The following is a 26728-nucleotide window of genomic DNA, read 5'->3' as shown; positions in this document are numbered from 1 at the left end:
TTGCTAAAAAGAACATTATTTTGTGTATTTGGTGTAATGAAATGTTTAATATGTGGTTTAAGGTTAAAACATTTTTTCAACATACTGTACATAATTGTTTCTCCTATATGCCCCGCCTTTCTGAAACGATTTTTACAAAGCTCATCGTTCTGAAAAGCGAGGTGTGCTGTGATTGGCCAGCTATCCAGTGCATTGTGATTGGCCGAATACCTCAAGCATGTGACGGAAATGTTAGGCCCCTTACCATACTGTGATGCTGTGTCCCGGAGCGCCGAGACAAAACCCCATTATAAATGAAGCATTTGTTGCATCCAGTGGGGACATAATTATGGATTATAATGACTTATACTGTCTTTTTACGCGTTGCGTTGTATCGCGCTGCGTAAACATAAAACCATGTCAGCAAACCATGTGATCGGCCTGCTGTTGGTTATTGCTGTAGTTGTAGATTATTGCTGCTGCTGCAAGCATGTACAGGAAATTGCAACTGACAATGCATATGGCGATACGGGAGGGTTTCAGAGAAACTCTGAAAGCGCACTGCAGGAATATCAAGTGAATGCTAGCCAGCCATATAAATGCAAGGCAGTAAGCTCATTGACTGCATATGCATCATGAATCAATCAGTATGCCAAGTCGTTTAACTCTCTGAATATCATCAGTTACGTTAACAACCCGTCAGCCTGCACCATCTAGAGTTTGATGACTGAACTATATATTTATCTTCCACAAAAGAAAGGTTTTGTAAAACGGCACAAGGCTAAGTTAAGTATCTTGACACCGCTTTAGACCTCATTTAAAAGTAGCTGTTGGCCACTTTGACCTTTCAAATAACCTTTTATTTCACCACAGTGTTATTGAGATGGTTCCCATGTTCTCACTGGCTGTCTGGGTTTCAGGTTTTTACCATAGACCCCTGCCTTGTCTAGGGATCAGTGAGAGGATTCGCCATAAAAGCCTCAATCAGTCATTTTAACACAGTTCTCAGTTGTGCAGAAGAACATTATGAAAATATCTGTAGTCTTGTACATTCATATATTAATCATATAACATTTGTATGTGTAGATAAGTTGTTTACTTGCTGCTGTCAGGTTTGGATGAGAGTGAGAGGAAACTCTTCACTGATGTCAGGGCCAGTGCATTGTTTTTCTTTTCCTGTTGAGATGATTTTACCACATTTGCTAAATAATCTGGGACAAAGATCTGCTCGGGGCCTTTCGTTGTTCCTTATTACCAGCTGAAAGAATAAAAGATGTGGTCCTGGATATACGTATGTAGAACGGAGAGAGAAAGTTCAGGTCTGGTTAGTTTACTTTGGTTCACAAAGATTCTTTGTAGAAATGTGTGGTCTTTGATCCATGAGAATATTGGGAAATCCATCTGTATGCAAGCCTTTTGTAGTTTGTGTTGAAAATAAGCTGGGTTTGTACCATAAACTGTACCATAAATTCTGATTTGCCAGCAGCTAATCTCCAGCAGTGAACTTTTGTAACCTAAATAGTGCAAACATTATACATGAGCAATGTGACACAAGCTAGTTGCATGTGTATATATTTAACAATAATAAAGAAATAGGTCTATTTCTAGTTATTTCAAATGTCTATTTATATTTCAAAAGTAAGCTTCTGTTTTGAAAGTTGAGCATTTGATCTCATTTCTAGCCAGATGAGAAAATTTATACACACTGAGAACATCCCTTGCTATTTTCTGTTGATCTTCCACTTTTTTCCTATTCCAATAGATAGTTTGACATTTGAAAATGTATGAAGAAGTAATTTCCCCTTAAGAATTGATAGTCATAGGATTGGTTCTTTAGCATACTCACTTTGTATCATGTACATTCAAGTTTGTTATAAATATGGAGGTCAGTAGACAGTTAATACATTCTAAAGAATAATAATGTATATATATATATTTTTATCCAATTTTAAGTTTGCTAGGAAAAATTTGTATAGATGCGTATCAGTATGTTATCAGAGAATTTTTTCTATCAGTCTACATTACACTTTTAATAATTTATTTCCTCTGTTTTTACACATTGATTTCCTTTGCTGTTATCCAACACTTACTTAGCAAGTTAGTCTTTAAAGGGGTCCTATTATGCTTTTTCACTTTTTCAATTTTAGTTAATCTGTAATGTTGCTGTTTGAGCATAAAAATCTGCAAAGTTACAAAGTTCAAAGTCCACTTCAAAAGGAGATATTTTATTTAACAGAAATCACTTTTCAAAAACTACAACGAACGACTCGTTTGGACTACAACGCATATTTTCCGGGATTTGTGATATCACAAATATCGACGAATGGGACGAGACCTGGTTGAGCTGCACTAGAGAAGGCAACGAGTGTTATATCACTATGTTGGAGACGCGCTAGCTTTCCCAAGGCAGACCAACTTAGAGTGGTTACAATCATCCGGGTTTAAATCGCGCTCAAATTGATTTGATTTTGATGCAATATTTACACTGATGCTCGCAGGCGGCTATGGTAAGGGGTGTGACATTTCCTGACCAGGCGCCGAGTGCTGCCAATCACAACACACACTGGCCCAGCTAACCAATCACAACACACACTGGCCCAGCTAACCAATCACAACACATTTCGTATTTCAGAAGGTGGGCCTTCATTTGATACAGGAACTATTCGAGCAGCTCATGCCAGACTGTGTAGAGAGGTATTGTAATAATGTAAAATATGTGAAAAATGTTTTTCGAACAACCTAGTATGAGAGCCTGCTCTAGTACACCCCCAAAACAAAATCAAGACTTTGTCAAAGAGCATAATAGGACCCCTTTAAAAAACACTAACAATTCAAATTTATTAAAACTATCAAATGGATTTTTTTGTATAAATCTTCTTTCTCATTTAAAATGAGGAAATTCACTTAGTCCTATAGCATTTACGATTTTAGCGTTAATAGATTTTTTGTTTTTTTATTTATATTATTTTTAATCTATGAAATAAAAATAATGATCTGTACTGTGTGTCTCTAGGTATTTAAGGCTTTTTAAATTAATGTCAGTGTTGTTTACTCTATAGTTTTTTAATATTATTTAATTAGAATTACATTTTAGTAATTGATTGAAAGTATATTAATTATAGTAATTTATTATAAAGTGTGACATGCATATTACCACATGACTGTAAATTAATTAACATATTAATTTAACAATATAAATAAATTATTTTGTATAAATTTTTTTCTTAATTTAAAAGGCATTCTTATGCATTTAAATAGGCCTATACTTTACATTTTTAGCATTAATTGATGTTTAGTGTTTTATTATTTCATTTTTTAAATTTAATTAATTTTTATTATCATCCATAGCATGAAAATAGTTTTCTGTATCGGCCAGAATTTCAATATTGGTGCGTTCCTAGTTATTGAAGGTGGATTTATACTAATGTTACTTATGCTCAACATTGTTTACGTTGTAATTTCAACAGAAATACATTTTAGCAATTGATTTATTGTACAGTGCAATATGGATATTACTGTCTCACCATATGACCTAACACAATTGCCTAATACAATTTATGACCTCATTAAAGTATCATCTGTGTAATGCACCACTTTTGTTGTAGCAATGACAAAAATAATGTTTTAGAGGTCATTGTTTGTTTCTGTCTGGACCTTCTTGTGTCAAAGAGAGGTGGCAGTTTTGGATCGTTCAGTTAGGGTGAAGGTCACTGGCCGCCCCCTGGTGATACAACCAATAGAGACAAGGGTTATTTAGGCAGTTGTGGTTTTGTAGAGGCTAGTTGGTCCTAAGACACAGTTAGCCTGGATCCTTTAAACGGCAAACAGTGTGTGTGTGTGTGTGTGTGTGTGTGTGTGTGTGTGGCACATGTGTGCATGTTGCAGTGAGTAATTTGTTTTCATTGTACACTGGGTGAAAAGTCATCTCACCACAACAGAGGGACAGTTGGTATGGGAGAAAATAACAAAGCTGTTCTCTCCTGGGAATGAGACGAATGAGAATAAAGGAAGAAGAGTTTGCAGAAAAGAAGAGAGGATGAAATAGAAAGTGACAGAAAGTCACATTGTGATCTGAGGGGATGAACGAGTGGGAGGGAGGGCAAGTGAGAGCATCCAATCGAAACACTCTATCTTACTGTCTTCCCCTTTTGTTTACCTCCCCTTCCCATGTCTCTATTTCTCTGACTCCATGGCTGTGCGGGTGTTGATGGGACAGGACGCACAAGGACCACAGCATGAGTTCTGATGAGGGTAACGTTCAGACTCTTTTGTGTATGTGTTCTGTTCTGCATGTTTTTAGGTTGTAGATTCTCTCACTTAAGCTCCGCTTCACCCCTTGTGTACCTTAAATGTGTGTTGTTGCTCCTCTGCTTTGGATTGTGCTGTATGCTTTATGGGTAACTTGTATTCATGTATTGTAAAGCAGTGTCACTGAATAAGTAATTTTGCTTAGCTGGATAGGTCAGGCTTTGACTGTAGATAAGTATTATGTTTGGACTAATTGAGCTGATCGGTGCAGACCTGAATTATCACATTCAAAGTATGGCTTCAGTTGGGTGCTTTCATTCTTTGATGGATTTTTCCAGGGCGATTGTGGTTCTGAATGAACAGTGCTGATTGATCAGTTGACTGTTGATTGATAAATGTTGTACTTCGCATCTTCTGTCCATCAACTAAATTTGCAAATATTAGCAAAGATATTTAATTCTGGTGTGTGTGTTTGTGTGTGTACTACCATTCAAAAGTTTGGGGTCAGTAAGTTTTTTTTTTAAAGGGGTCGTATGATGCGATTTCAATTTTTCCTTTCTCTTTGAAGTGTTACAAGCTCTTGGTGCATAAAGAAGATCTGTAAAGTTGTAAAGACTAAAGTCTCAAATCCAAACAGATATTCTTTATAAAAGTTAGAATCTGCAGACATGGTTTTATGTTTACGCGGCGCGATGCAACGCGTAAAAAGATAGTATAAGTCATTATAATCCGTAATTATGTCCCCACTGGATGCAACAAATGCCTCGTTTATAATGGGTTTAAATGTTTTTGTCTTGTCGCTCCGGCTTGGACACGGCATCACAGTATGGTAGGGGCATAACATTTCCGTCACACGCTTGAGGTATTCGGCCAATCACAATGCACTGGATAGCTGGCCAATCACAGCACACCTCGCTTTTCAGACCGATGAGCTTTGTAAAAATCGATGCGTTTCAGAAAGGCGGGGCATAGAGGAGAAACAATAATGTACAGTATGTGGAAAATGTTTTTTTTTTTTTTACCTTAAACCGCATAAACACATTTCATTACACCAAATAATGTTCTTTTTAGCAACATCATATGACCCCTTTAAAGAAATTAATGCCTTTTATTCCGCTAGGATGCATTAAATTGATTAGAAGTGACAGTGAAGACATTTATAATGAACAAAAGATTTATATATCAAATAAATGCTGTTCTTTTGAACTTTGTATGCAACAAAAATATTAAGCAGCACAGTTGTTTCCAAAATTGATAATAATCAGCATATTAGAATGATTTCTGAAGGATCATGTGACACTGAAGACAACTGAAAATACAGCTGTGACATCAAAGGTAAAAATTACATGTTAAAATGTATTGAATTTGAAAACGGTTATTTTAATTTCTTTCTTTCTTTCTTTCTTTCTTTCTTTCTTTTCAGCCGGGGTGAGACTTCTCTCAAATCTTACCAACCCCAAACTTTTGAACAGTAATGTGTATTCAGTGTAATATGTTTTAAGTTAATTAAATAGTTTACTAAATTGTTAATTAATTTCAATTAAAGTTATTAGTCTTTGTTAATTTTTAGCTTCTAATTGAAGTGACATGTATTTATAGCTTTCTCAATGAAACTACTATAATTTAGTTTTTTACAGTTGTACTCTTTACTTTTAAAGGGTTAGGTCACCCAAAAATAAAAATTCTGTCATTAATTACTCACCCTCATGTCGCTCCAAACCCGTAAGACTTTCGTTCATCTTCGGAACACAAATTAAGATATTTTTGATAAAATCAGAGAGCTCTCTGACCCTCCTTAGACAGCAATGCAACTGGAATGTTCCCAGGTCCAGAAAGGTAGTAAGGACATCGGTAAAATAGTCCATGTGACATCAGTGGTTCAACCGTAATTTTACGAAACCATGAGAATACTTTTTGTGCGCAAAGAAAACAGTAATAATTTATTCAACAATTCTTCTGCCCTAGTTACCATCTTCTGTTACCATCATACTGGTAAAAAAATGTATAGCCTGAATGCACTGTAAGTCGCTTTGGATAAAAGCGTCTGCTAAATGCATAAATTATTATAAATTATTATTATTATCTTCTGCCATTTTGGAGAGTACCCCAGAACGTAATTAATGTAAGTAATTAATGTAATTAATGTAATGCGGTTTACGTTCAGCATGCCCGCCGCGCTGTCTACTGAGCGTAAGCAATGCTCATTACATTGATTACGTTCTGGGGTTGAATAAATTATGTTGTTATTTTCTTTGCACACAAAAAGTATTCTCGTAGCTTTGTAAAATTACGGTTGAACCACTGATGTCACATGGACTATTTTACCGATGTCCTTGCTACGTTTCTGGACCTGGAAACATTACAGTTGCATTGCTGTCTACGGAGGGCTGTCTACGGAGGTTATCAAAAATATCTTAATTTGTGTTCCGAAGATGAACGAAGGTCTTGAGGGATTGGAGTGACATGAGGGTGAGTAATTAAAGACAGAATTTTCATTTTTGGGTGAACTAACCCTTACACATTCATTTCTAATACAGTAGTGTCATGATAGTTACAGACTTACAATGAATGTCTGTGAGGGACTTCCATTGTATGGAGATTTCTGATAACATTTTTTTTTGTTTGTTTTACAATTTGTGAGATTTTTTTTAAATCAAGCTTAACTCCTATTTAACCTAGATTTAAAATAGATTTGTCAGTGTTTTTCTTTCAAAAATCGGCCAAGAGCCTTGAATTCATATTATTGAAAGTTAAGAATTCTTAACTTTGGAATGTTTTCAAGTGTCCATGTGTTTGTTTTGCTGTGTTAAACTGGTGCTGGAAGTCTTTCAGTGAGTAAAGGGATTGAGTGGTAGGTTCTCTAGTTGCACGTTTCCATAATGAAAGATTTAGATCATTCACAAGCATGAGGTTAATTTAGTCCGTAATCTAATACCTGCTTCTGAACTGAAACCCAGCATAGCAGTTAAAGTCATTTCTCAAATCACATGACTAGTTTTACAACAGTTGCTGGATTATAGTCTCTCAATGGAAGCAGTTGAGCAGGTGACAGTGACACAGAAACATACTTGGTTTCCCATGCACAGATTAGAACACTATTCTCTCAGGGTCTGGCTACAGCCTTTACAATGAGGACAGGGTACAAAAATGGAAGAGAATAGAGGACAATCCTCCATGAGAGAGGAAGATGTGTTGTTTGTTTTTGCCAATGAGGGGAAGAGATTACGGCCAGTCACAGGGAGGAGGTAGAGGGGCAACATGGGATACTTTGGCAGTGGGGAAAAAGGCTGTTTGGAAAGTCTGAGAGGAGAATGACTGGGCAAATGCTGGGAGGGTTTATCTGTGGTAAAGGGCAGAAAGAAAAAGGGACAGAGCCGGTTTTAAACCAAATGTGCAACAGATAAGAGGATATGTGGGGAATTCAGCTCTAAATAACACTGGAAATGTTTTTCATGTAAACAAAAATGTTCTCTTGATGTAGAAAACTAAGTAAGCACTTTGGATTCCCACATTCAAAGCACAAACCCTTTATGTTGTTTGTAAAATGTCTTTCCACCCCAATGTAAAGTAAGACTGAAAGTTTCTTTAACTGTAGTTTAGGGTTTGATCACTCTTAGTTGTGGGGCAGCACCCAAGTTTGTACCTGACAATAAAAATGATTACGCTAAAGATGTATTTGCTTGCATTTTGGGTTTTGTCTGAGAACATACAAAGGTTTGTTTGGGGGGTTCCCAATATTCCTGCCATTGTCTAGTGTTGTGAAGTTGTTTGTGATTCTCTCAGTTGTCTGGTCTGTCACGGAGTACAACAGATTTACCTAGCCATACCTAATCTTGTCACTGAGAGACCTTACTCAACTGTATTGTCTCTGTATCTTGCATGTCAATCCTGATCAGATAAATGTGCATGAGTGTGTGACTGTACAGTAGCAGGCTGATGCCCATGGTTACTCACTAGTATGTCCTGTAAAACCGTCCACAGCTTCTGTCCCCTTTAGTTTGCTCCTGTCTTTTCCTATAGAGAAAACATGGAATTGCAGTTTTCTTAAGAGTCAGCATCTTCAAGGTGACAGTGTATCATAATGTGTCCTCATAGAGTCTGTTGGATGTGTAGTTCTTTGTGTGATAGTTGTAGGACTTATTAGCTGAGTATGTTTTCACAAGCACTGAACTGTTAAACACTGTCTTATTTTACAGTGATCATTGTAACATCCCTAAAAATGATAAATTTACTTAAAAAATGTTCTTGTTTTTATAGATTATATCTTTGTGTTTCCATTAGCCACAGCTATTATTCCAGTCTTGAGTATCTCATGATCCTTTTATTGTTTTTATTATTATTAATGTTAAAAACAGGATTTCAGGATTTAATTTTTTTGATGAATTAAAAGTCAAAAGAACAGCATTTATTTGAAATATAACTTTTAATCTGTTTGATGCATCCTTGCATTATTAAAAAATTAAAAAATAACAATAAAAATCTTTCAGTTGCCAAACTTTGTAATGGTAATGTATGTACTCTTAAACCAAATCCTAATGTTTAATGAAATCTTAAGTGCATTTATCTTGTTTTAAGGAGGTTTACTGGAAAATATGACAAAGTACTGATGAAGAAAATTATTTTCTGAAGTGCTTTGGCTGAAGTATTTATAGTTGACGGATCTATTAAATGTTTATAGTGCTGTTTATAACCATAGCCTATGCAAGTGCTTGGCTTTTGTCTTGAGCTTAATCACTCTATATTGGCTTTAAAGTGTGTCAGAGTATGTGCCAATCTGAAGTAATTATTCTGTCCTCAACCCATCTGATTCCATGTAGTGATGGACACCAAGGCAGTGTTCACTGCTTTATATGATGTCTGTGAAGAAAATGCCGCCTTCTTCTCTGGGGCCACAAAGGGCCAAACCGGGGACGCAACTCAGCGCCTGGAGTACGCCATGACAACTATCCAGGAGCACGCCCGGAGCCTGGAGCCTGTCATCTCTGGATTCGCTGCCATCTATCACCATTTTGACTTTGACCCTCATATCCCCGCCAATGGATATCGCTCTCTTGTTAAGGTGCGTTTCTGACTGTGTTTTTATGATTATAATGAGTTAGCTTGAGGGCAATAATTTGTGTTTCCTCCCTGATAAAAATAGCTGCTCCCAGTGCATCTTTTTCAGCAGTTAGTCATCACAGTTAACTGGTTTACAAACCCTGCAGTTGTTAAAGGAATAGTTCACCCAAAAATGAAAATTCTGTCATGAATTACTCCCCCCTCATGTCGTTCCAAACCCGTAAGACCTCCGTTCATCTTCAGAACACAAATAGAGATATTTTTGATATTTTTGGTACTGTCGTGAATGGTGATGGAGACTGACCGGGAAGACAAGAAATTGTTAAATAAAGTCGTTATTTTTGCTCACCTTGCTAACTTCCTCACCAAAGGATCCTCTGCAGTGAATGGGTGCCGTCAGAATGAGAGTGCAAGCATCACAATAATCCACGAGTAATTCACACGATTCCAGTTAATTAATTAATGTCTTAAACATGCGAAAAGCTGCATGTTTGTAAGAAACAAATCCATCAAAGCATTTCGCTTTTAAAGTTGTGATAGATTGAAGTCATGTTTTTATTAGCTTAATAATGATATAAGAATAAAATGTATTTATTCTCTGCTTAAGATCTGTTAGTGAGCAAATGATATAATGCTAAATTAATCCAAATCTGTTCTGAAGAAGAAACAAAACTATATTTTGGATGTCCTGAGGGTGAGTCAGCAAATTTTAATTTTTGGGTGAATTGTTCCTTTCAGCTAATTTCTGCGAGGGTGTGTGTCTTTGTCCTTCCCCTCATTTCATTTCAATGACTTCGTTTCTCTCACTAAGAAGTTTTACATTGCTTTTCCTCTCTCCTGCTTGATGCATTTGCTTATTGTTTTCTAGCATACACCTCCATTGTTGTCACCCTCTTCTCTAGGTGGTGCGCTGTTGCCTCCTCCACATCATTCACAAAGGACGCTATATCACATCCAACAGGCGAAGCATCTTTTTCCGCGTGAGCCACAATGCAGCAGAGATGGAGGCGTACTGTAGCGCTCTGTGTCAGCTCAGGGCGCTGCTCTATCTAGCTCAGAGACTGCTTCATGACAACAGCCATGGCAACCTCTTCTTCCAGGAGGAAAGTGGCCTCAGTCAGAGCTTCCTGAGAGAGTACGCCTCCATGCACAAGGGCTGCTTCTACGGCCGCTGTGTTGGATTTCAGGTGTGTTTGTTTATGAGCACATGAGCTTATGAATTTCAGAATTTCATTGACCAATGAATGCAATGTTTATACACTTAATATAAGGTTGATATCCAAAGTTATTTCAATTGTTGTTGGCAAATGGTTTCAAAAATATATTTTCATGTTTTTGAAGGAAGTCTTATGCTCACCATGTTTGCATTTATGTGATCAAAAATACAGTCAAATCAGTAATATTGTGAAATATTAATACAATTTAAAATAACTGTGTTCTATTTGAAAATATGTCATGACAAAGTAGATTTTATTTTAGCAGCCATTGCTCCACTCTTTAGTGTCACATGACTCTTCAGAAATCATTGATAGACACACACAGATATGTATATGTGAAAATATATGCACACTGCTGTTCAAAAGGTTAGGGTCAGTAAGATTTGGTTTAATTTAATTAAAACTATTCAGCAAGGTTATATAAAATTGATCATTTACAATATTAGAAACATTTATATTTCAATAAATGCTATTTCTTGTATTCATCAATGGCTCATTTTACAAAAATATTAAGCAGCACAACTGTTTTCAACATTGAAAATAATAAGCAATGCTTCCAAACATTAGTACCAAATCAGCATATTTGTATGATTTCTGAAGGATCATGTGGCACTAAAGACTGGAGTAATCACAGGAATAAATTACATTTTACAATCTATAAAAATAGAAAACCATTTTAAATTGTAATAATATTTCACAGTATTATTGTTTTTGCTGTCAACTTTTTGGTGCAATACGTTTCTTGTTTTAAGGTGAAAATTATCCAGCTGAATATCTTGTTCACTTTACCTTTAGTTTACTCCTGCCATCCGTCCATTCCTGCAGTCAATTGCTATTAGCCTGGTTGCCTTTGGAGACAACTACAAGAAGCATCAGTCAGGGATAGGTCAGTAGAGCTGTCACGTTCAGCATGCCCTGATAAAGCTTTCTTTATATGCCCCTTGATTTATGTGAGGAGGTCACTGTTTCACACTACTTAATCTTTGCGAATGTCTGCACAGCAGGTTTTCCTCTAGTGTTCATTTAAAGGGGTGGTTGACTGTTTTTTTTTATAGGCTTGATTGTGTTTATGGGGTGCAGTCTAACATGTGTTAATGCTTCGTTTGTTAAAAAATTCATTATTTTTCACATAATTTACCTTTATTCCACACCTCTCTGTCCCTTCTCCTCTGAACGCGCTGATCATTTCCTGCTTTTATGAAGCCCCTCGCTCAGAAATACACGATGGGCTCTGATTGATTAGCTGGCCCAGTGTGTTGTGATTGGCTAAACCACCTCTAGCGCACTCTAAACGTCCCACCCCTCAACATAGCGGCACGTGCTCCGGTTGTATTGTAAACAATGACGTCGTCTATATTGCTTATCAATTTGAGCCCGATTGAGACGCAGAGGATATTAGTGAAGAGGATCGCGCAGAACCTGTGCAAGCCCGGCTTTTAATGGCAGGACTAAGATTTTTTGTCTTATAAACTGTCTCATACTTTTAGATACGCTGTTATTTGTAAATGCTACTGCTTCTGTTAGCTTTTAATATACAGTTTTATTCTGATTAAAGCTTTAATACAGTTCGGCAACCGCACGCAAATCCATGTATAACGCTTCTCATAGCTATAGTACAGCGGTGGCGAACTCCAGTCTTATTCAGGTGTGTTTGATTAGGGTTGAAGCAAAACTCTGCAGGGCTGCGGCTCTCCAGGACCGACGTTCGCCACCCCTGCTATAGTATGTGAAAATAAGTGTATTCACTGAACTGTTTATCTGCGGCGGGGTTTATGTAAAATTCTGGGTTCTTGACGTAACGGACCCGGGAAGTAACTAGTTGTAGTCCCTTACCAGTCATTTTTGTAGGCATTAAACTGCCAGAATTTTAAAAGAAGATATCTCCGTTTGCATTGAACTTTCAGCTTCGTAACTTTGCAGATATTGTTTATGATCAAACAGCAACATTACACACTAACTAACATTAAAAAAGTGAAATCGCAATCAACCACCCTTTTAAGACACAAAAGTGCAGTTGTATGGACTCTAACCTGCAGAGGCATTCTAATATTGTCTTTTGTGCTCAATACTGCACCCTAGTGGAGGCAGGAGATATCGCTCCATATGGTGAGTAGCTTTCAAAGAGGGCAGTATGGATGAGAAATTTGTGTCTTTCCCAAAACTGTCATCCATTCTGCTGGTAGATTATCCTGTTCCCTCTAGAGAGATGGTCAGTCCCTGTTCCTGCTTGGGGTGGGAATATTTTTTTATTATTAATAATGAGTTTACGAACTCTGAATATTAAATTTAATTGTGTATATTCATTATGAATTATATAATTATAAGTACTTTACGAATTAATAAATTAAACAGTTGTATGTGAAGGATTATTAACTAATTATTATTAATAACTATAGCTTCAAGCAAATACATAGTAATAAAAGGGAACAAAGAAAAGCATTACAAGCAATAAACAAAAAGTGCCTGCAGTATCTGAGAGTGCTTTTAGTATCTGAATGTTTTCCAGACAAGTGCAGTGATGGATTTTTCTCATTATTGCAGATTGATTATTACTGGTGACAGACAGCAGGTTTAATAGGCTGCATTCACACTAATGCACAGATCTGTTTTAGCATATCAGATGTTTTGTCCTGTCCTTAAATAAGAAGAGAAAACACTGAAATACTGGCTCTCTCTAGTGCACACAAGTGCCTTTGCACATATGTAGGAAAAAAACAAATGAGGATCTATTCTGAAGTTTTTAGAAACCATTCAGAATTGCGATGCATCAGATAATTTTTTTCCTCCCACCCCTAGTTCATATGCTGAATTTTAGCATGAGAACAGAAAAAAGCAAGAGTGGTTACAGATCAGTTTTTTTTTTTTGGTCTAGTGATGTTTGTAAATTATTATACTAATTGCTCGTGCATGTTTGTTAAGGTAAGATGATGCGATTTTCAGCTGAATATCTGTGTGTTTCTGTTGATTTGGAACCCACTTTCATGTCTTTCCCCTCTGTTTTACGGTCTAAGTATGATGCCCTGGTGTGATATGACAGTTACTGTATGTAGACAGCCGTTCATCTGTCTGTCTATTTGTCCGTTTCTCTCAGGTGTAGCAGCCAGTTCTTTCCTGACCTCTGGGAAGTATGCCATTGACCCTGAACTGAGAGGTCAGGAGTATGAACGCATCACTCAGAACCTGGATGTTCATTTTTGGAAGACATTCTGGAACGTAACGGAGACTGAAGTTCTATCAGTTAGTATTAACCATCCTGCCAGTTTTCATTAAGGCAGCACAATTATTTGAAAGAAAATTATATAACCTTCAGTTTCAATAATAATGCAAGTCACATCTCAAAATGATTTTCTTTTGAATAAAAATAAAAACAAATCTGCATGAAAGTGAAGAAATTGTGCCAAAAGCAGATTATCATTGTAATAATGAAATTGTAACCTTCACAGTGATGATGATGATATTTTATTACTATTATTTTTTGTATTATATTATATATTATATTATACTATATTATTTGACTTAACTGGGATTAAAAAAAGCTATGAATGAAAAGTGAGCTGAGGCTTAGATACTAAATGAACACTGGATACCAACCAAATGTGAAATACAATGAAAAATTAAGTAAGGCTGGTTAAAAAAAAAGGCCACTGTGGTGGACAAAATAAGTTTATTTCCACCTTGGCTAAATCCATTTCACAATTAAAGTGAAAAAAATTCAACTTTTAAATTTAGGCCCAATGTGGGTTTGAATAGAACTGGCTTAATTTTTACTCTGTTCACGTTTGGCTCAGCTCTGAGCTTGAACACATTTAAAGAGTTCTGACAGCAGAGTACTCAATTGCAGTTCAAATGGCAATGAATATATTTGTCAGAATAATCCCCAAATAAATTTTTTGCCCTACTTGCAGTACTCTATTTTCATAGATTAGGCATCAGAATTGTTAAAAGCAGTTCTCTTGAGTAGTAAAACTCTATTGACGTTCTCCTTGCACCAGTGTTTTTTGAATATACTTGACTATCTTTTGCTACAGCCGATCAGATTGCACACTGAGCACTTATAACCTGTGTAAATTCTCATATTGCAAAGTTCAATTCACATAGTAATGAAATGGAAATTAATCTGTGCTCTATTTCATCTCTCTCTATCTCTCTGAAGAGTCTGGTGTCTATGACGGCCACACAGGTGAAGGTGAATCGAGCTCTTTCTGTTCCCCCCATGCCCTTTGACCTGCCGTTGGTGGCAGATCCCACCCACACGGTGACTGTGTGTCCTCCTGCAGCTCATATTGGCCCGGGGCCTGTGCAGATGAGATTGATCTCATATGAGCTGAGAGAAGGACAGGTACAGCAGTTCACACTGATGTCATGGACAGTCTTAATTAGTCTTGAATCATAATCGTCTCTCGCTTATGTCTCCCTCTCCTCCTCACAGAAGCTCAAGCATGAACTTTTCATTTTTATAATCTGAATTCTCTGTTCTTCAAAGAGAGTCAATTTTCCACTCTACATGCTCTTATCTTGTGAATAAATAAAAAAATTTATATGCACAGATAGCGATGAATGAATAAAAGAACCGCCAGTCTTAATGAGGTGTGCTTAGCTAAATAAAGTGGTTGAGCTTGACTTTTTCTCCTTTTATCCTTTACTTAAAGCCCTTTAATTCCTGATATACCTCTCGGTGTCATGGGAGGACTTGAATTGGTTGCAGTATAGATGACTTGGATGTAATGATGTTTTAAAAAGCCTGCTTGACTTTGCTTTACACCCTTTGAACTCCTATTGATCCAGCTGCAGCGCAAACGTGTTTAAGAACCGCACGTCTGTAGCGTTTAATTACTCGTCTCTTGCCTAAATTAGAGTTTTTGCCTCTGTGTGGGGCACGGAGATTCAAAATAAGTATTGTTCAGGAAATTGTGTTGTGATTAAATAATCTTTCAAAATTTTTAATATGTAGCTCTTCATTCTTTTGGTGCTTGTACTCCATTTGTGTCTTCAGGACAGTGAGAAATTACTAGCACTGTGTCGCTCAGAGGGGGGCCCGATATATCTTTCTTTGGGCCTGAAGACGAAGTGCAGTCCTCCTTCCCCATGGCTGGTGTTGCACTTCCACGGAGGAGGCTTTGTGGCACAGACTTCCAAATCGCATGAGGTATCTTTTTTTCTCTTTCTCCTTATACTTCATATATGCCCCTCTTTTTCATCCTACCATGAATCATGCAGACCTGTTACTTTTAAGTCATCAGGCATATGATTTCCTCCTTATGGAAAAAAAAAACCGATGGGAAGGGAAAATTAATTTAAATACTCTCCTCCCATAAATTTACCGATTGAAAGGGAAACTCCTACAAATGCATATTCAATAAGGTGAGTCACAAAAATAACTGTCCACGCCTTTTCAGCGCTAATTTCCCACTGTGTGTTTTTAGTAAATCCTGACAGTAGTTCTTTAACGCCAAATGAGGGTTTGCGCTAGCGCAAGCTGATAGTTGTTTAGTAATTACTAATAATAAAATCAGCATCAGTGACTGATAGGAAATTAGTAATGTATGAATATGTAGAAACGTAATGTATGAAGAAAAATCAAGATAAAATCACTTAGCAGGATATTTTTATTATGCGTAATTTCAAGCTGTAATTTTGCCAAATGATGCAAAAAATGTGAAAGTATGTGATTTTGTGTATGTAGAATACATAAAATGTTAGCTATGATTATGAAATTCATCATTGCAAAATAAAGGAGTCGGCTATTCTAAAAAAAAATTAAAATGTCATTTCTATTAACACCATTTCCAACACAATGTAATTAAACATATGTCATTTGAGATGTGGTGAAAAAAAGATTCATAGATTCATATTTGTCCACTGTTTGTCATTATTAGTTGACAATTAAATTGTGTTCTAATGAGAGGTTATATTCTGAACGTACCCATAGTTGAAGAAACACCAAGATTCTGCAGTATAAAGAGCTTCTCTTAACCTTTAGATTCATCTTACCCATGTGACTTGAAATGCTCATGGCATGATTTTTTTTTCATTTTGAATACTTTGGAAATTAACTGCAGTCACCCAGGATCCCACCTCAATGTCTAAACATTAATTCAGTGGTTTTTAATAGTGCCTCTTCTGTTGCGTATTATGCAGAGCAGTTTCTTGCAAGCGGAATAAGATACTGGTCATTTGTGTTCACTTGTGTCCAGTGCCTTGTGCAAAGTATGAAACTGCTGCTCTGTTAAAGTATCGTATTATCACCACTCTCATGCAAAATTCACCTTCATGTCACATAAACACTCACCAGCGGGAGCCTGCGTTCTCGACACAATGCATTAGCTGCTTGAACGAGCGCCACTCAACAATGGACACGTTGATATGAGATGTATCTGGCAGGCAGAGCAACATGTTGTGACGCATGTCAGCACACATCATGTCTTTAAACTACAAAACAAAACTGAGAGAGGGAGAACGAGAAAAATGGTAGAGACTGAAATATCTAAGAAGAAGAAATATGTTCATTCCTTAAGTGTTTTCTCTTATGTAAACGCATGGTGAGGTGCCGTCAGGCATGTACTCAGGGTGACAGAAGCTGTTTGAAGTGAACGTTTAGAGGATAGTAATTCAGGCTCTTTTCCCCAGCTCAGTCACTCTCAAATCACTGTCTTAAAGCTGGGAACTACAAGATGTCAGGATTCAGAGAGGAATTAGGGGTGTGAGCTAGGAAAGCAGTTCAGGATTTGATCATGTGGATCTTTACCATCAGTCAGCAATGCTAGAACCACTTTGTTAACACACCAATGAAATAAAGCCATAATATAAAGCAAAAGATGTACTACATTTGAGGAGAAACTTACCTCTCAAACACTAATAATGTACACTATAGAAATATGCATGGCATGTAGTGAGCATGATCTGGGAATTGCAACCAATTTCTCTTGTTCTATTGTTAAACAGACTAGAAATACTACAATATCTATGAATTCCAGACCCTAAAAATTGAGCAATTTTGATTCTTCATTTGTGTGTGTGTGTCTGTCTCTCCCTCCAGCCGTATCTGAGGAGCTGGTCTCAAGACCTGAATGCCCCCGTCCTTTCGGTGGACTATTCTCTGGCCCCTGAAGCCCCATTTCCTCGGGCTTTGGAAGAATGTTTCTATGCCTACTGCTGGGCCATCAAGAACCACAACCTGCTAGGTGAGGGCAATAGCCCTGTCTTAATACTTCCTGATCACATGATACCAGTGATTCATATTTGTTTCTTAAATTTGCGATGAAATGAAAGCAACGACATAACTTTTTTTCTCCACATTGTGATGAACATCAGTGTGTAACGGCTTATTGAAAAAGAAAACAATATTGGGCGGGCACTTCATTCTGCTGGATTTTGAGATGCAGATATTGCACTCAAAAGTGGAGGCAGATTAATGAGAACTTGCAGGGGTTTAAGCAAACTAAATTATTGGAGAAGTCTGGCATATGTCAACAGAAGGAAGTCTGTCGTTTTCACTGGAAGGTCCAGTTATGAAATTTTGATTAAATATTGTGTGGAATATAAGAAACATGACTTATTCACAATCTTACATGCATTTACAAAATAGAGTGAATTTCCATTTCATGCTGATTTGAAGCTTTTATGCTTTTATAAACTATGCTTTATGCAGTATGCAATAACCCAACATTCCCAGTTCACTTTCAGTGGGAGGTGGCAGCACTTGTCAACCCTTTTTTTGCTTTGTCATGCTGTCTTTTTTGAGGTTGACATTCACCCATCAGAGGTAAAAAAAAAACTGCACTCCAAAAAATAAAAAAAAGGGTCCCTCCAGATTGCCAGATCACATTTTGTAGAGAAATATTTTATTTTGTTAGTTTGATTACCACTTTAATGGAACACTAAATACAATATTTACAGTAATCGCATCATCCATCTCCCAGACTGCTTTTTAAATTATTTATTTAAATTAAATTTTTTCGACATTGTGTCATTCAGCCACTTGATTAGTCCTTAAGAAAACTGATTAAGGTACAAGACAAGTGAAATTGGCTGACTTTATGGTCTGTCATACTGTTGTGCTGTGCTGGTGTCGAGATCCCACTGGGAACAAAGATGCCTATTGAAACTCAGCTCACACTCGTTCTGACTACAGCAGCGTAAACATATTCATCATTCAGTGTTCTCTCACCTCTGCTATCTATCTCAGGATCATGACGCGGATCACGCGCTGCTAATAACTCTCTTTGGGTGTCTTTGGTGTGAAAACCACGCCAGAGTGCCTCAGATCAGTGCAAAAATGTGACCTCGTTTGAAGTTGAAAATTATAGAGTATATTTATCTTCTTGATTCTCAATCATTTTCTATTTGATCTATTGCTCACTTCATTTTCTGGTCTGCTCCTTCCTAAATCTCTTCTGTTGGCCCTTCTCCTCCTCAGGTTGGACCGGTGAGCGCGTGTGTTTGGCCGGTGACAGCGCAGGAGGAAATCTGTGTGTGACCGTGTCGATGCGGGCCGCTGCTCACGGCGTGCGCATGCCGGATGGCATCGTCGCCGCGTACCCCGCCACCCTGCTCACCGTGTACGCCTCGCCATCCCGCCTGCTCACCCTCATGGACCCTCTGTTGCCCCTCAGTGTGCTCTCACGCTGCCTCAGTGCTTACGCAGGTCAGTCTGGGGCCGTAATAGGATTTTATGACAAATAGTGCTGTGTTGTGACTCGGGTTATTAGCGAGCTGGAACGGTCAGGTCCGATGCATAATTTATCGCTGGTAAAAGTTTAGCATATTCGCAATTTAGGAAGTGTAGACACCTTAATGATGATGAATGATTTCAACAAGTAAAGTTAAGTGAAGCCACACACGTCAGTAATAGATTAATAGGCTTGTATTTTGTTATAAATGATTCGAGTGTTTTCAATCATAGTAATGGTGAAGTAAAATCGGTGGCCCACGGCTTGTATTTTCTTTCCTCTGCTGGAGAACGAATGCAATATTGTCTTTGTGTTACAGTAGTACTGGATATTTAAAATCTATATCTCTTCTGTTCTGATTCGTTCTCAGAGAACAGAGCAGCAAATTAAGTTGCTTCTATTTTGCATTTTTAATATACAACGCTTGTGCTCCTCTGAAAATCCTTTACCTAATTTGGTGTTCCTGTCAGAAATGACCTGCTTTTTAAAAATTGCTTGTAAATCTCTCATTATGCTGTATTATTACAAGTCTTGGATTTAATCTTTTTGTCAGGATATTATCACAGGTTTTGTATTTCTTTTGTACTCAAAAATGGAGGTGTATGATCAATCAGTTCTAAAAAGAAATACAAAACCTGTGCTAATAATAAGGAAAACAAGTTGATAAAAATATTTATATAAATATTTGGTGGTAATATAGCATAACCATAATTTAAAAGCAGTTTTTTTGTAAGCTGGTGATTTTGGAACACAAGTGTAACAAAGTGGGTTAAAAATACTATTTTTATCAAATTAAATTATAAATGATAAAAATCTAATTATAAAGTGGGTTTATAAAATAAAAAATTATATTATTAGTACAAAAATTATATATATTTTTTATATATATATACAGTAAATTTTTTCTTTTTTTTTAGATTGTAATATAATCTCTTAGCATTTGGTCTCTCGTCTGTTTGCTTTAATGACAGCTCTACAAGTTTTTTTTGTACCAATTTTTTCACATGCATGTCTTAAATTTGCTGATTTCATTAACGACCTAAGAAAAAAGTAGAATTTCTTGTGATTTAATATTGTAATTTCTTTAATTTTAAAAAGGTTTTGTTCTTTTGTTTAGATTTATTTATTTTTATTTAATTTTAAATTTTCTACTACTTTGTTTTATTTATTCTTTTTTTATATATATTTTTTATTTAATTTTGTTTGTTTGATTCCCACACTTACAATTTAGATTTTTTGACCCCTACTGTATGTTATTTACTATTTCCTTTTTTCCCTCTCTGCTGTGTGTAGGCACAGATCCACAGGTGGAGAAGCAGGTGGAGAAGGTGAGCACTTTGAGCATGGTGAGGAGAGATACTGCCCTGCTGCTCCGAGACTTCAAACAGGGGGCCTCCAACTGGATCCATTCACTGCTGGATAGAGGGAGTGCAGGTACCTGTATTAGATATATTGTGTTTTCTAACTCATTGTGCGGACTGTCCTAATGACATTTATCAATATGTATTTTTTTTATTATAATCCCTCCACACACTGATGATGATGATGCCTTTGTAATAGTGCAGCAGGCTAATTATTTGATCTGTTTTAATGAAGTTTAAATTAACGCATACAAAGCCCTTGAGCGCTCTGCTTTGCTTCATATAATTGGCTCCATGATGATAATTGCCATTTGTTCAGAGCTATATGTGATAGCTTCTCTAACTCATTCTCCAGCTTGTGGTGCGTGACCCACAGATAGTGTTGTGGAGAGTGGTTCTTCGAAGCATGTGCAAACTGAATGCTTCTGAATGGAGGCCCCAGTTCAGTCTGCATGATTCTTTCTGCTTCTCTCTACAGCAGTCACGTTTGTATTAAGTGTTTATAACTTGGTAACCCTTTGACCTCTGTGATCTTCCCCATAGTATTCCATCACCAGAAGTTTAGCCCCGCCTCCCCTGCTTTGATTGGTTGCTGCCATTCTTTCTTTGCTGCAGTTGTAACTGATTGCTTACTGAATGATTTCAAAGTATTTAAAAAAAACACAAAAAAATTAGGGATGCAACAATATTAAAATCCTTGATGACACAAAAAGGAGTTAATAATAATTTTAAGATTATTAAAATTATAATACAATTCTATACTATTTTGTCAAAATAAAAAAGAAAACACCAAGATCCAGTTTTACTAACAGCTTGCACCAGCGCAAACCGTCTTTTGGTGTTAAAATAGTACTGTCAGGGTTTTACTAAAGATGTGCAGTGTCAAATTAGCGCTGAAAAGGCATGGACACAGTTATTTTTGCACCGCACCTTATTGAATATGTATTTGTAGGAGTCTCCCTTTCAGACGCAAAATTTATGGGAGTAGAGTACTATCGTTTGCCAAGCCATGTTATTTTTAATTTGCTTCAGGAAATAAAAGACGACTTGAAACCCTAGGAGTCATACAATACTAGGTCTATCAAAACTTCTTGCAACCCTTCATTTTTTGTCCTTCGGTTCTTTTCAGCATACTGTGGCTTCTTTATTTCTTTATTCTTTATTTGCGACTACGCTAATTTGTTCTGCGCTTGGTATATTGTGTTGGTTGATATGTAAATAAGATGCTGCGTCTGTGTTCTTTAAAGGGTTAGTTCACCCAAAAATGAAAATTAATTACTCACCCTCATGTCGTTTCAAACCTGTAAGACCTTCGTTCATCTTTGGAGCACAAATTAAGATCACGCCGGATCTGTTTCCTACGTTGTTGTGATTTGATCTGAACGAAAACCGCGTATCCGTGTGACGCAGCTGACACAGCACACGAAAACTCTAAAATGGCGCTACAGGGTGACGTGAAGGAGACGAATTGTTGAATAAAGTCGTTTTGGTTTTTTTTGTTCTTTTACGCACAAAAATTATTCTTGTAGCTTCGTAAAATTACGGATTAACCCCTGATGTCACATGGATTGTTACAGATCTCCTTGCTACATTTCTGGACTTGGGAACATTTCAGTTGTATTGCTGTCTATGCAGGGTCAGACAGCTCTCAGATTCCATCAAAAATATCTTGATTTGTGCGCCGAAGATGAACGAAGGTCTTATGGGTTTGAAACGGCATGAGGGTGAGTAATTAATGACAGAATTTTCATTTTTGGGTGAACCAACCCTTTAATTTGTTAGTAAATCACCCGCAGAAATTTCCGGCACTGTTTTTGGAATTGCGCTGTTGCGCTAATTTACCCTGTTAAGTAAAACTGGTCCAAGGATCTAAAATCAACATTTTAAATGCTGTAAGTGAATTTAGGCATCACAACATTACAATGTAGGTCATAGATTTGCTAAAAATGTAATATTTAATAATTAAATTTTTTTTAAAGTTGAATTTCAAGTGAGTTTTAGATGATGCGAAGGTAATCTAAATCATCGTGGAAGGTTAAATATGATATTGGCTGATAGCTGATACGGTACCAATTAGGGCTGTGCAAAAAATCGAATGTAGTAAATTCGCTCCATCTGAAAGCACGTGCTGGAGATTTACTACTAATCACAGAACCGGCTTTACTGACGAGATGAGCATGAAAATCGCATTCAATTTTTTGCACAGCCCTAGTACCAATATATTTTGCATTTCCAACAAAACTGTCACAAATGCTCAGCTCTGATTGTCTCTGCATTTTTATTCTTTCTCAGTTCATTTTTATTGCGGTTTTGATTGCATAGTCGCACAGCTGAACTGAAAATCTGATAATAACCATCTCAAACAAAGCTCTTTGTAATGGCTTTACATACTCTGTTGTGCCAAATGCCCAACTGTTTTGAAGTCAATAGTTTAAATGGACTACTATCAACCCCAGATCTCATATCATTTGAGTTCATTAGCTCACACAGAGAGAGAGAAAGAGTTGGGCTGCGCAGGATGTCAATGCAGTGTGGCTAAAAGGCATCATTAGTGTGGTGTGTCACACAACACAAAGCATTCTAATTGCCTCATGATGGCCATGAATTCATTATTCACTATACTAACATTGCTGAGAATAGTTTTTCACGAGATTATGGCTAGGAGCAATACAGCTGTGTTGTGACTGGTGTATCTTTGGTTTGTATGATCGTGTAATATTTTAATAGTGTCTGTTTAATGCCACACACACACTTCACATCAGCTAGTCACATGCCTTACCTCTCCCTGGCAACTGTTTCCTCGCCAACAGCCTCCACCAATGTCTGTGTGAGGGTCTTTGTGAACCCCCACCCCTTGTGCTTAAAATTCCTACCCTCTGCCCATTTGTACTCCTTTCTTTACTTTCTCATTTTGCCTTTTTGCATATTTGCATTACGAAATATCTGTATGAGGAACATCTTTTCTTGCTGACTGCTTAACTTGCTTTGGGAATTCAGAATTACCTTAGTGTTTTGGTTTTTGTGCCTTCACATTTTGGGCCTGTTAATATGTCGTGTAGACATTTATCTAAGAAAACAATAACATGAGAGCATCATCAGTCAATATATGTGATTATAAAGCATCTATATATCCAGAATGACCTTGAAATGACATCTCTTGTTAAAATAACCACCAAAAATGACCTAATTATTTACTCTTCCCCTTTTAGACTCTGTAAGAATGAGTGTTTCAGAAGCGTCTCTGACCTCTCCTCACGTAGACCCTCCGGTGTCCGGCAAGGCGTCTGAATACTCCCTGGAGAAGGGGTCTCTAAAGAGCCAGACGTGCCAGGACTTGGGCACACACGCTAACAGCGGTGCCAGCAACGTACAGAAAAATGCCAACCACCTTAGCACCACCACAGCCAACCACAACTCCATCCTTGACATCACACTGACACCCGAGAGCAAGGTACAGCTCATCATCTAGTGCTTTAGAAGGGTTTAATCAAATTCCTGCTTTCACCGTGTCCCTAAAGCTCCCACGGTGTCGAAGGTCTCTCTTTTACAGATTGCAACAGTGAGTCATATTAATCAACAGGCTGATTTGCATTGTACTAGGATGCCATCTCTGCTGCACAGCATCCATCAGGCTGTTTTTCATGGCTTTATGAGTGTGTGAAACATATGCCAATATTTGCGCTGATTCATTTGCTATCTAGAGTGAGAATGACCTAGGCACCTAGCCTTCAACAATTTAACAGTGTTGTTTATATCATAGTCAGACATAACATTTAAATAACAGACAGCCCCATTGTTAGTGAGAATCTGGTATGTTTGCTGGAGTACAGCACAGATGTTTGTAAAGAGTATCAAATTGCTATCGGTGGCAGAAAAACAGGAGTTTGTTATGCCATAATTAGCATCAGAGTCAGAGCTGTGGCAGAATGCAGGCTGTCTAATGCACAGAATTTACTGGCCTCTTAACACTGCCTGATTTTAATAGCTTGCAGTAAATTGTTGATCTGGTTATTTCAGTCCGGTACACTCCATGCAAATAAATCACTTCGCTCTTTTTCTTTTTTGGATTCCACGCCGTTATTTCACTGTATTCTTCTCTGTCTGGCTTAGTGAAGTGAGAAAGGATAGTGCTGAGAGTTAAGTCTAGTTGCGCAACTCTGAGAAAGTGCAAAGGATTATGCTGCAATGATGTAATTTGGATTTTGCACGCCATTGTTCAAGTATGTGTTAAAATCCCGCAGAGAATCCCATGATGCCATGACGTCAGATGTGTGAATAATTGCTGCCTGTTTTAAATGAGTCATCTCAGCCTTTCCTGAACCCATTCCTCCCTTCTTCCACACTCCTTACAAATATCCACTGTCCTATATAACAAATGCAATAACTAAAAAAATGTTTTAACATGTATATAGTTTAACATGTATGTATATAGAAATTATAATACATAAATAAATATGTGAATTAATATGATTTTATCAGACATGTATTGAATTATACAGTTAATATTCGGCTAATATACAGTAAGTTTTAAGAAATTTATATTTTTAATATGGCTAGAATGCATTCAAAAGTATCAAAAGTAAAGTATGTTTTATAATGTTACAAAATATTTATATTTAAAATAAATTCTGTTCTTTTGAACTTTATATTTATCAAAGAATCCTGAAAAATGTATGTGTTTTTTTGTGTATTTTTTTACATAAATGTTTATATAAATTATAATAAATGTATATGTGAATGAATACAAAATGTATATTAGACATGTATTTATACAGTTAATATACAGTCATTTTTGTTTTAGAAATTCATATCTTTAATACAGCAAGAATGCATTAAATTATCTATATTTTCCTGAAAAGAATGTATCACTGTTTTACCAAAAAGCAGCACAACTGTTTTCAACATTTATAACAAGAAGAAATTTTTCTTGAGCAGCAAATCAACATATTAGAATGAGTTCTGAAGAATGTGACACTGAAGACTAGAGTAGTCGCTGCTGATAATTCAGCTTTCACACCGGGAATAAAGTTCATTTTACTAGTGCTGTCAAACGATTAATCGCATCCAAAATAAAAGTTTTTGTTTTTGTGTACTGTGTATATTTATTATGTGTATATATAAATACACACACATACAATATATATTTTGAAAATATTTACATGGATTTACATGTATATATTTATATGTATATCATTTATGTTATATATAAATACATTTAATATATAAACATAACATATTTTTCTTAATTATATACATGCATGTGCGTGTATTTATATATACAAAATAAATATACACAGTTGTCGTCGGCATCCTTCCGTCTTCGGGAGACGATTGTGTAGCTTCCAGTTTGAAGAAATTCGGTCTATCTACACACATATATATTATGTATACAAAAACTTTTATTTTGGATGCACTACATTTTACATATAAAATGTTTATTATAATATAATTAAAATAGAAAACAGTTGTTAAAGCATATGAATGGTGGCATAAATAATAATTTTTAAAGGGGTCATATGATGCCATTTAAATTTTTCCTTTCTCTTTGGAGTGTTACAAGCTCTTGGTGCATAAAGAAGATCTGTAAAGTTGCAAAGACTAGTGTCTCAAATCCAAAGAGATATTCTTTATAAAAGTTAAGAGTCAACCACACCCTCCTAAAACGGCTCGTTCTAACACGCCCCCACATGTCTACGTCACGATGTGGGAAGATTTGCATAACGCCTCCCAAATGTTCACGCAAAGAAAAAAGGCGTAACTTTTATTCTCGCTGTAGTGTTGTTGTTGCCGCCGCAGCCATGTCGTGAAGGCGCTGTGTGTTTTGTTGTGAAAGCGAAACTACTTTATTTGGCCTTCCAAAAGAGGACGATATCTGCTTCGTCATGCCTGGAGCTGATCCGTGCTGGTCGCTGAGAAAATACATCAACTTTGCGCTGTGGATCGCCGGATCGGCTTTCATCGTGGACGAAGCGGAGTCCAGCCTGGGGTTGTCACATGTGGTTGCTGCAAGCCCGCCGGACGCTCCTTCGTTGAATCCGCTGGCCGTGCCGTTCTCAAGCCCGCCCACCTCTGCTCACTCAAGCTGGCCTCCGCTCACTCTAGGCCGTGGCTCACTCTAGGCCTCCGGCCTCCGCTCACTCGAGGCCGCGGTGTGTGACGCTGTGTTTCGTTGTGAAAGCGAAACTACTTTGTTTGG

At 37.0% G+C, this 26728-nt stretch overlaps 1 protein-coding gene across 2 annotated transcripts in view; it reads left to right on the top strand.

The window, feature by feature from the left end:
* The window catches only part of LOC107595727 (hormone-sensitive lipase-like), a 31151-nt gene that overhangs the window by 981 nt on the left and 3442 nt on the right, over positions 1 to 26728 (top strand). The window contains exons 2-12 of one of the 2 annotated variants that reach the window (XM_016286224.1): positions 9045 to 9286; positions 10188 to 10472; positions 11298 to 11388; positions 12582 to 12608; positions 13594 to 13739; positions 14656 to 14841; positions 15496 to 15648; positions 17539 to 17683; positions 18919 to 19146; positions 20465 to 20605; positions 23742 to 23983. In XM_016286224.1, coding sequence (XP_016141710.1) covers positions 9045 to 9286; positions 10188 to 10472; positions 11298 to 11388; positions 12582 to 12608; positions 13594 to 13739; positions 14656 to 14841; positions 15496 to 15648; positions 17539 to 17683; positions 18919 to 19146; positions 20465 to 20605; positions 23742 to 23983 — 1886 coding nt within the window. The remainder of the gene's footprint in view (positions 1 to 9044; positions 9287 to 10187; positions 10473 to 11297; positions 11389 to 12581; positions 12609 to 13593; positions 13740 to 14655; positions 14842 to 15495; positions 15649 to 17538; positions 17684 to 18918; positions 19147 to 20464; positions 20606 to 23741; positions 23984 to 26728) is intronic. The other variant, XM_016286227.1, reaches the window with a different exon arrangement.

This window comes from Sinocyclocheilus grahami, unplaced genomic scaffold, assembly GCF_001515645.1.
Source record: "Sinocyclocheilus grahami isolate Dianchi unplaced genomic scaffold, SAMN03320097.WGS_v1.1 scaffold11.1, whole genome shotgun sequence".
Classification (NCBI taxonomy): domain Eukaryota; kingdom Metazoa; phylum Chordata; class Actinopteri; order Cypriniformes; family Cyprinidae; genus Sinocyclocheilus; species Sinocyclocheilus grahami.
The sequence above is the reverse complement of the archived record's forward strand: the minus strand, read 5'-3'. Positions and strand labels throughout refer to the sequence as shown.